The sequence below is a fragment of the Rosa rugosa genome, chromosome 1 (genome assembly GCF_958449725.1).
Source record: "Rosa rugosa chromosome 1, drRosRugo1.1, whole genome shotgun sequence".
Classification (NCBI taxonomy): domain Eukaryota; kingdom Viridiplantae; phylum Streptophyta; class Magnoliopsida; order Rosales; family Rosaceae; genus Rosa; species Rosa rugosa.
Window position 1 is genome coordinate 46,536,726 of NC_084820.1, and position 10,770 is coordinate 46,547,495.

General features: G+C 39.4%; 1 protein-coding gene across 1 annotated transcript; it reads right to left on the minus strand.

Moving 5' to 3' along the window:
- Window positions 1-142: 142 nt before the first annotated feature.
- Window positions 143-4,899, minus strand: LOC133725131 (uncharacterized). The gene is made up of 2 exons (XM_062152260.1): window positions 3,243-4,899; window positions 143-2,435 (listed from the first exon to the last, which is right to left on the minus strand). The coding sequence occupies exons 1-2, from the start codon at window positions 4,287-4,289 to the stop codon at window positions 342-344; spliced, it is 3,141 nt and encodes a 1,046-aa protein (XP_062008244.1). The 5' UTR covers window positions 4,290-4,899; the 3' UTR covers window positions 143-341.
- Between the last annotated feature and the right edge of the window lie 5,871 nt (window positions 4,900-10,770).

Genomic DNA, 10,770 nt, shown 5'->3' on the forward strand with positions numbered 1-10,770 from the left:
TTTGGTTGTAGTCAACATTTTCTATAGTTTGGTGGTCATTTACAGTTTTTATAGAAATGGGTTTGATTTGATATTTTTGTCGTCCGACTGCAAATCAAATCTGAACATAAAATGAGTTGCTGCTTATCATATTGAGAGTTAACCAGGTTTTCCATTGATGAAAAAGGATACTAAGAAACACTAAATAGGAAGTTCAGTAAAAATCATTTAAATATTCTCCAAATTGTTGGAGTTTTGAATAAGATTCTTATTGACATGTAAATCTCACTGTAAGGTGAGAAGAAAGTTAAGACTCGGGCAGCATGATCTAACGTCTAAGGCTCCATTCAAGAAGCGGAAAGCTATGCCCTTTTGTGATTACCTCTACTGCTACTACCTACTTTTGAGCCCTCAGATACACAAGCATCAACAGCTCCCAAAATTTGAAACTCAAATTTATGGCCTTTAAGGGAAGCCCTTATCTTCCTAACCACTTGTTGTTTCATCACTCTACGCTCTGCCGAAGATAGATGCTTACATTTATCAATTCCCTTTATGAATCCAAGCAGTGTTTCACTAGTTCCCCCACTCGCCTTTTCTATTTTCACAAGCTTCTCCACCACTTGCAGTGAAAACATTTGCTCGATACAGGCTTTGTTTCCGAGCTCCACAATATCCAGAAAACAGTGCACATTCACTTCCCTGGTCTTCGTTGATTTGCTTTCCAGTGACTGAGCCATCCTCTCTATGAGACCCATCTGGAGGATTTGGTTCAAAACGAGAACGCCGCTGCTTCCAAAAAGCATTTGGTGTAGTGCTGTATAGGCTGCATCCTGCAACTCTATAGTGCTGCACTGCATCATCTTAACTAGATCGGGTATAATATCGTACTCAAGAAACTTCTTAATGCAGGATTCTCCACCAGAGGAAGCTAGCTTCATCAATAGAAAGGCAGCTTGAGATTTCATTGAATTATGTTCAGAGCTTCCACGTTGCAAGAGTTCAGAGAGTTGTTTGATGAGGGGACTTTCTACAATCATGTCTCTGATGCTTGGTTCTCCTGCATTCTCAATGATTGGTATTAGATCTTGCATTGCCTCCAATACCAGCTTGCTATCACTGTGTAGTACCTTATAAATAAGATCTTCAAAAGTTTGCAGCTGTGGTAAAAGGGGAACACTTTGATCCAACAAAAGAAATCTCTCCAAACAGTGTCTAGCTTGCCATGGCAAAAGGTTTATATTTTTGGATTCAAGAGATCCAACCAGATGGGGGCCTCTCAACTCATAAAATGTCTTCAATGCAACTATTGCATGGTGTTGAGCTACTTCGGATCCATTCTGTAGGAGTCTAAGAAGAGTCTTATCAATCTCAAAAGCAAGCATTCTCTCCACAGCTTTTAATTTCCCAGCTTTCATCAATGAGATCAGTATTGAAAACACACTATCATGCCATTGCTCATTATTTGGAGAGAGCAACTCTGCCAACTGATGAAATTGAATGCTCTGAAGCACCTTATCGACCGTCTCTTGGCTTCCGAATTCTGCAAGCTTTGCAAGAACAACTGAAATATCTGTTTGGATCACAGGGTCATCACAATTTTCTAAGATGCAAGTCAACTTGCTGACTGCACCAGTATATTCAAGGGATGGAAAATAATTGCAATAGTCACTCTTGCTAAATACAGTGGTGATGGCTTGTGCAGACACAGCAATCAAGCTCTGTGATTCAGTGGAGATCAGGTCTGCAGTCCTAGGACCCAATAAGCTACTAAAGTTTGCTCTACTTTCTTCAAGTTCTGATATGGACTTGCTAGCCATTAGAGCCTGGATAGTCGCCTTTAAGGTGATAATCACATGCTTTTCCTCAAAAGAACCAAGGAAAGACACTACTTTCTTTTCGGCAATATCTTTTACTCTCTCTTTCCCAAATATAAGAAGCCAAGGGCAGATGAATGCTGCTTCTTCGGCTGTGGATGCATTTAGTAGTATCTGGACTGAATTGTTTGTCTTGCTGTCAAGGTACAGAGCAACCATGTCATGTACCAAGTACAAGGGATCCGTATCAATTTTCATCAGCAATGAGCCTTCTACAAGCTTGCAGACAATGAGTGGGAACAGGGTCTCCTGCCCCAGAACTGACCAAACAGCCTCCACACAAGCTTCTGGCACAGGTTCTGCCCATGCAAGAGCTGACAAAGCTATGAAGAGCTCTCTAGAGTCTCCAGGCATTGCATCTAGACTGAACTCAAAGGATCCAAAAATGGTTAAAGCATTCTCAGCTTCTTTTTCATTGACATATGATACAGGACCAGGTGCACATGTAGCAAATGTGGATAAGTTGGTGATGGCCTTTTCCCATTGATCAGCTCTTGTTTCTTTTCTGAGAGCCTTACCCATAACAGCAACTGTCAAAGGATGGTGACCGCACCGCTCAAGTAAGTTCTCTGCTACCTGCTGTAGTATAATAAAATTCCAGCAAAGAAGTCAACAATATTGCAAAAGATTGATTGAGGAGTACAAAATGAGAGTGAATGTATCTGAGATACTAAAGCAATAAATTACACCAAATATTAGGAAGCAAACATAAAATACCCAAGTCTTTGACCTTCAAACTAACAAGTGTTAGTGCCAGATTACTGAACTTGGTTGTGTGCATACATGATTAGGAGAAACTGATATGTGCAATACATTATTAAGCCTACTGGTCTAGATGACTAATGAGCTGTATCATTTATCTAATGGATAGATCACATCATCAACTAGAATGATATATATATATATATATATATATATATATTGTATATTTTGTTTTTTTCGTTGATAAGAACTAGAATGATATATCTTGTAGTCCAACTATTATTGCTCAAGTTCCTCCTGAAGTAGCATAATAGGTGTTGTATCACACCCACTAGCCTCAGATGTTTTGAATTGAAAAAACCATCTGAACACAAATATTTCCACTCGAATGCAAACTTTGCCCCTCCTTTTATGGAAAGGGCACAGAAACGAAATAATAGCAATTCTGCATATAAGCTATATTATATCAAGGAGCAAGTCTACCACTGCAAAAATACATGCAATTGTTTGGTATGCATTTCAAATCGAAATTACATCCTTGCAGATGTTAATCTATCAGGCAAATGTTTCTTTTATGCTTCTTTCATGCATCAAAAGATCACAGAATGTAGAAGCTGAGATAATTGTGTCAATGCAGTGTAGTTATTATGGACAAATATAATTGTAGATTCATTTGGTTCATACCGGTAGCTCTTCTTTGCTAAGGAGGCTATGGTAGAGAAGAACTTCCATGCTCGTCTCCTTTACGTCATCTTTGCTTAATTCCACCTTCTCTGCTTCTGTAATTTCATAGACAGCTTCATTTCTTGTTGTTACAAGGTACCTGCAATCATTATCATATAGCTTTGCAAACCGCTCAACTATGTCCTGCTCCCAAACATCATCAAGAAGTATAAGGATGCTCTTCCCATACAAAGCTTCTTGAAGCAAGCAACATATATATTCTAGATCTCCACTATATTCATCCCTGATCTTCTTCCAAAATCCAATCTGCACCAGAAATTTACAAAGTTTTCTTGCCAAGCGCCTCTGGTATTCAGCTATACTTCTGTTGCAAGCAGCTCTACTGCACCATTGGCCAAAGCCAAGTTCAACTGCACCATCCATAAATTTCTCAGGGGGATCAGAGGCTACTTGACGAGCCAAAAATGACTTCCCAATACCAGATAACCCAACAATTAGAATGACACGTTGAGAACCATTCTTTTCCAGTAAATTCCTGACAAAGTAGCATTTAGTAGAAACTGGGTAGCCTTGTTCGGTCCTAATTTTCAGTCGAACGCGGGTGTCCTTTGCAGTTGACTCAAGTGTCTTTTCAACATCCTGGACCAATCTTTGTGATTCAAGCCACCAATTCAAGTCATCCCTTATTGAGTTCACAAGCTTCCCCAGTGGGTCTCCAGCCATGGAAGTCCAAACTACCTTAGCCAAGTTCTTAATCTTACTCTTTGACACCATTCTCCTGGCCTTGGTGATGTTTGGATGCAGACGTTCTATCAGGGAATTCAAGCTTTGGATTTGGTGTTCTAACTGAGGATTATGAAGTTTGTTGACATGCTTGTGCTTTAGTCGTCGAATCAAGTTCTCAAGATCACAAACAAATTCCTCTAGGCTTCGAATTCTCTTTGGAGCTTCATCTAAGTTTCTAGATGCTTGCTCTAATGCAGCAATGGCACCTACCATGCTTGAAACTATCTGTGTTGCAGAAGAAATGACTTGCAAAGCATCCATTACTGAAAGCGGTAGCTACAATGTTCGACAAGTATTTGTGACCAATTCAATACACATTCTCACAAAAGTATTCAAATTGATCTCTGGGATATTGACCTCAGTCCCAATGGACCACTTAAATGGGATATAGGCATAGGCATATATAAGAGAAACACCGTATTGGATTGATCAAATGGAACTGTTGTCATTCTGAATATCAGAGAGCTATGCTGACCCTTCTAACTATCAAGTTAAACCAATCTACCAATAAAGAAACAATGAACAATCAAACAGATTTAACTCAATCAGCAACTCTTTCAATGCTTTGATGACCATCAATATCAATGAAGCAAGAAAGATCCAGTTTCAATTTAAAAGAATGAATGGATTTTTACCGCAAACTTAACTATCAAAGATGATCAAATTCCAGTGCTCATCAAGCAATCAAAGGCCAAACCCAGTTTCCACACCAGCAAACAATGAAGCAAGCACTTTGAACATTCAAGATAGATTTCAACCATATAGCAGCATGTACTAAATTGAGTAACACTTGAGAAAGACAATAATCAAACTAGTGGGTGAGTGGGGAGATCCATAGGACCTGCCCAAATCCATAAGTCAAACTTTATGTGAAGAATTGAGTAAGATGATGCACAGTTGATGGTCAACTGCATGAGGCTGAAAATGAATGTCACACGTGTGGGGGAGTGTGGCAACCTGTTAAACCAATGAAACTGCAGCTTGGCATATGTGGATCCCGGTATTTTTCAATGCTACCGATAAACCACCGTGCCGTATATGTCTAATGATAGTTGAGCACAACTGAACAGAGAATTAACTGAGTAGGTGAATAGGACCATTTGTCCCATAGTTGGTCACTTTCTGTAAAGTGATGCACTATAGAATATGTGAAATGTGAAGTTATCTAGATGATGTCTCTTAATGTCGTGCTTGAGATAGCGGTCTATCGTGTGTCATCTTTGCTCGTCAATGCATTATCTTTCTCGGCTCTAAGAAGAAGAAAAAAGTATCGAATAATGCCAGTCCCATTAGAAACAATGGTTAAAAACTTAACATAGTTGCATATATTTTATATATATAAAAAAAAAGTGACATTCGGATTTTATGTTCTGTTATATGCAGTCCAACGACCATCATTCGAGTAATACAAGCTAGTAATCTCAAAAACTGAATCAATGTATCTTATCTTCTGCACATGATCATAAAGGGTTTAGGCATACACTATAAATATTTAGATTTGTTTAACATAAAATTGAAAGTCTAAACTTTATGGATGCAGTTCGAGTAATAGTTGTAGAGTGCTGCTTGTGGAGTCTGTTAAGAATATTCTATAATTAATATTATAATTATGTGTATCTTTAGCAGATTATTTGTAATATTTCTTGTATTCCTCACTTGTAGGAATTTACTTGTTGTACAAGAATCTAGTCTGTATATAATCTTCTAATATCAATGAGAATAGGGAAAATTTCAAGAACAGTACATGAATTGTTGGCCATTCTGAAGTTCGGTGTATCAGGTTTCAAAGAATTAACTTTGGTACATGACGTTACAATCCCGACTCAAAATCAGTGTATGTCGTTACGGCCCCCGTTTGTCAATCTGATTTTAGTCAAATTTGTAAGGGCAAATCCGTCTCTTCATGAATTAACAAAAAAAATTGCAGAAGGAGGAGGAGGAGGAGGAGGAGGAAGAAGAAGAAGAAGAAGAAGAAGAAGAAGAAAAAGAAGAGGGAAGAAGGAGGAGAAGAAGAAAATCAGATTTGGGTGTCCAAATCAAATTGGGGAGGAAGGGAGGAAGAAGAACGAAGAAGCAAAAGAAAAAGGAAGATGAAGGAGAAGGATGAAGAGAACAAAGAAGAAGAAGAAGGAGAAGAAAATTAGATTTGGGTGTCCAAATAAAACTTGATATCGGAGAGGGAGGGAGGAATGAAGGAAGAAGGAGGAGGAGAAGGAAGAAGGAAGAAGGAAGAAGAATAAGGAGGAGGAAAAAAATCAAATAATTTGGGTATCCAAATCAAATCGGGGAGGGAGAGAGGAAGAAGAAGAAGAAGGAGAAAAAGGAGGAAGAAGAAGAAGGAAGGAGAAAGATACCCAGAATTGGGTGTCCGTATGTGAGAGAGAGAAAGAGAGGTAAAAACCCAAAATTACCCTTTGAAAATTGAATAATTGCATAGGTTTAACGGTGTTATTGACGTCATGTACTGAAGGTGGGTCGGGATTGGAACTTCATGCACCAAAGTTAATTCTTTGAAACCAAATACACCGAACTTCGGAACGGCCTATACTTCTGTTTGGCTCCAATTTTGTTGTAGCTGGTCAACAGTCTCTTTTCTTGCGCGGGCGTGCCAGCACCGTCGGGTGCGGTCGTCGGGGGTGTCCCTTGACCTGACTTCTGTTGAGCGATTGTAGACGAGGAGAGCACCAACCTCGTCGCGGGATTCTTTGTGCCTCGTGGCGAGGACTTTTGCTTAGCTTCTTGAAAATCACAATCGATACTCGATGTTGTAGATCGAGCAGAGCGAGAACCACTGGGAGGTGAGGAGAACTTGCTAAAGCGTGACTTTAGCTTGGCTGGGTTGCTAGGGCGTTACCCTTGCTTGGCTGGTTCTGTAACCGTTGTGGTTGCGGCACTACCGTCGGCTCCCGAGGAGACTAGGACCGAAGTACGTTGGCAGAGGGTTTGGTGGCACTGAAAGTCGGCTTCTGAGAAGACTAGGACTAGGAGTGTGATCACCGGTAAGAGAAAGAGAAGGAGAGGAGTTGCTATTAGAGAGGTTGCTCTAGAGAGAACTTAGATCATCTTAGAGATGTTTTGATGTTGTGAATGTGTGTCTAGAATGAGAGGAGAAGGTGTTTATATAGGGAAGAAAAAGAAGAGTGAAATGATGAGTGGAAGAAAAATAATGAAAGTGGAGTATGAAAGTGATTTGTAAAATATGGAAAAGATAGAGAAATGATGAAATGAAAGCAAAGCATGAAGGTGCAGAAACATGGAAGTGATGATGATCTATTAAAGAGATTGTAGTAGAAAAATATATCCAAGGAAAAAAAGAAAAGCATCTAGCTTTCTTCATGTGGGTAGGAAACATGAACATGTGAATATTAAGCTGGTTTTAGGTCAGTTTCTGCCCCTTTATTCCTTCAATTATTTCTCCAACAAGAATTCAGAATGAGCTTTCGACTTCTTTATAAAAAATGTTCCACTATGAGTGTAGATCATCCTGACAAAGTTTCAGAGCTTTATTTCATGCGGTTGGGCCGGAAATGCTGCTGGACCTCTTACAGATCCAGTTTTCCAGTTTTGCTTCTGTAGAAAATTGGACTGATTGTTTGAAGGCCTTCCACTCAAAAATAGCTCTGTCACACTTCATACGAAATTATCTTTGGGATGTCTAGTATTAATCTGGAAAGTTTTAGCTCATTTAGATTTCATTTGGTTAGTCTTCCGCCCCTCCTTCCTTGTTTAGCTCGGTTTCTCCTAGCTGAAGTAGGAAAATGTGCTAAAGTTAACTTTTCATGCTTCCATAGTAGGCTTTATTTAGCCTCTAAATATATATTTCGAGCTTGTCGACAATATATAGCTTGAGCCACTGACATTGGCTCAATTTCTCCAACACATGCCTTGTCAGGCCAAAATGTTCATTTTGGGTCCAAACAACTTCATGTACTGTTCTTAAAATTTTTCCATGAGAATATTCATTCCACCTCAAAAATTATTCATTCCACCTCAAATATTTTTCTGATAGAGTCAATCATGGTGTTCACTTTGGTTTTCCCACTAGTTGTTGAAGCCGGTAACACTCCCACTCTCACTCTAATTGTTTTCTCCTCCTCCATCTCAAGCCCCCTATAAGTTCTGGTAATAAATAAGATCGAGAAAATTGCTATGCTGACTGTAATAAACAGTGTCAGAAGTGGGTAATAAACAGTGCCAGAAGTGGTTAGCAATGCCCTTGATACAAGCTCAGTGTACTTATCCTTGTTTCTGGGGTTGTAATCATATAATCTTTCTCAGAGATCATCACTTACAGGGTCTGCTCTCTTTGATTTCTCCAAAATCCAGGGACACGCACACCTGCATGAACTTGTAATACCACATTTTGTAATTACAATTTCTAAAGGTGTATATTGATCTTATCAATTTAATTAATATTTCTTTATTATAAGCGTTGCATATATAATTTCTTATAAACAATGTTTTCTATCATATGGGTGTTGAGGAAATACAATAGTGAATTCTTCTACAATTATAAATTTTTCTATCAAAATAGGTCAGCCATTTCATTAAAATTCAGCAAGTAGTAAAAAAAACGAAACACCCCTATGGGGTCGACAGAAAGAATCATTCCTTAGAACCTTATGAAAACCCTATTCTAGAAGAATAAAATCCCAAAAAGTCCATAGTACACCCACCTTGTAGGAAATCCACGCACCATTATTCTAACAAAAACCAAGAAACCTCGAAGCAGACATAAAATTATTCAACTAAGGCACTGATTTAACAAAAAAACTGACCTAGCTCTTCTAGGGTTTGGGAACAAGACCTAATTTTTTAGGTTTTTGAATCCTGCATCTATTCTTCTTTTATGGAGATTTTGTCTTGGAATTTCAGGGGTATCTGCAATCCTTCCACGGTTCATGCCTTGAAAAACCTCATTGCTCAAACCGGCCTTCTATTCTATTCTTGTGTGAAACGAAAATCCAGTTTGATCTAGAATTTGAAAAACTGCACCGCGCGCTAGGGTTTGCACATGAAGAACATGTCTTGAGTACTGGGCAGTCAAGCGGACTCAGATTATTATGGACGGAGGGTCTGAACGTCCGAGTTTGTGATTCTTCTCCTCGTTTTATCGATGTTGAAATTGGTGGTGGTCCAGGTGACCCAAAATGGAGATTGACAGGTTTTTATGGGCACCCTAGAAAAAGAGATCGACACCTTTCATGGCAACTTTTGAAGGATTTGGCTGATCAAGACTCTCTGCCGTGGGTCACCATTGGAGATTTTAATGAGATCCTTCATTCAGGTGAGAAGGCAGGGTTCGTCCTGAATCCCAGATGCAAGGTTTTCGTGAAGCCTTGGGATATGCAGATTTAGTTGATTTAGGTTTTACTGGTAATATACATACATGGAGCGACTCAGTGACTAAGGTACGGCTTGACAGTGCAGTGGGCACAGTGTCTTGGTTAAACATGTTTGGGTGCTCTAAGCTTCTTCATTTGCTGCCAAGTCGCTCTGATCATATTCCTATTCTTCTAAGGGTAAGTGCAGTGCTTTTGGTTGAAAAGCCGAAATTTAGGAGGTTCCGGTTTGAAAGTTTCTGGTTGCAGGAGCGAGGTTATGACGCTATTGTTCAACATGAATGGGAGATTGAGTTATCTGGACAACCTATGTTCCAGGTTGTGAAGAAAATTGAGTAGACCAGTAAGGCTTTGACTGCCTGGCACAGGAACACTTTTAGTGATCGTAAGTTGTGCATTCACAGACTCCGGGAGAGGTTGGAACAAATTATGGGGCTTCCAATTTCGGATGAATTGAATGATGAGAAAAGTGTCCTCAATAAACAACTTGAGCAGCTCTTAACTTAGGAGGAATCGTACTGGACTCAACGAGCTAAAGTTACTTGGTTGAAGGATGGAGATCAGAACACTAAGTATTTCCATCGTAAAGCTTCCAATAGAAGACGGAAGAATGGGATTCATGGGCTGTTTGACTCCCATGGTGTTTGGCAGGAGGATGAGACCGGTTTGGAATTAGTAGTGATTGAGTATTTTACTGACATGTTCACGACAGGAGCTTGTGAGGTTGATGCTTTGAATACTACTCTTAATGTTATTCAACCCTGAGTTACTGAAGCAATGAATCAGCAACTTTGTGCTCCCTATTCTGCAGATGAAGTAAGGATTGTGTTATTTCAAATGTACCCAACAAAATCACCGGGCCCGGATGGTATGCCCCCTCTTTTTTATCAGCATTTTTGGGATTCTGTTGGTTTTGAAATTACTATGGCTGTCAGAATTTTCTTCACTCCGGTCAGTTACTGAAACAGATTAACTTTACGCATATTTGTTTAATCCCAAAGGTTCATAATCTTGTCTGCATGTCTAATCTTAGACCAATAGCTCTTTGTAATGTAATTTACAAGCTCTGTTCCAAAGTGATTGCAAATAGGTTGAAGCTTTTATTACCAGAGATTATCTCTCCAAGTCAGGGTGCTTTTATTCCTGGACGGCTGATTACTGATAATATTCTAGCTGCTAATGAGGTAGCTCACTATATTCATAATAAGAGGGGTGGTCAGGATGGGGTGATGGCACTGAAACTTGATCTTAGTAAGGTGTATGATAGAATGGAGTAGGTGTTTTTGCGGAAGGTGATGGAGCGTATTAGGTTTGCATAGCAGTGGATTGATATTATTATGCAGTGTATCTCTACAGTACACTACTCTTTTCTTTTTGGCGGTAAACCACGAGGCTATGTG

Excerpts from the sequence above, each read along its gene's own strand:
- LOC133725131 (XM_062152260.1), bottom strand. The coding sequence starts at position 4,289 with ATGGATGCTTTGCAAGTCATTTCTTCTGCAACACAGATAGTTTCAAGC. Across the intron at positions 2,436-3,242 it reads TTAGCAAAGAAGAGCTACCG|CAGGTAGCAGAGAACTTACT; the intron begins GTATGAACCAAA and ends ATTATACTACAG.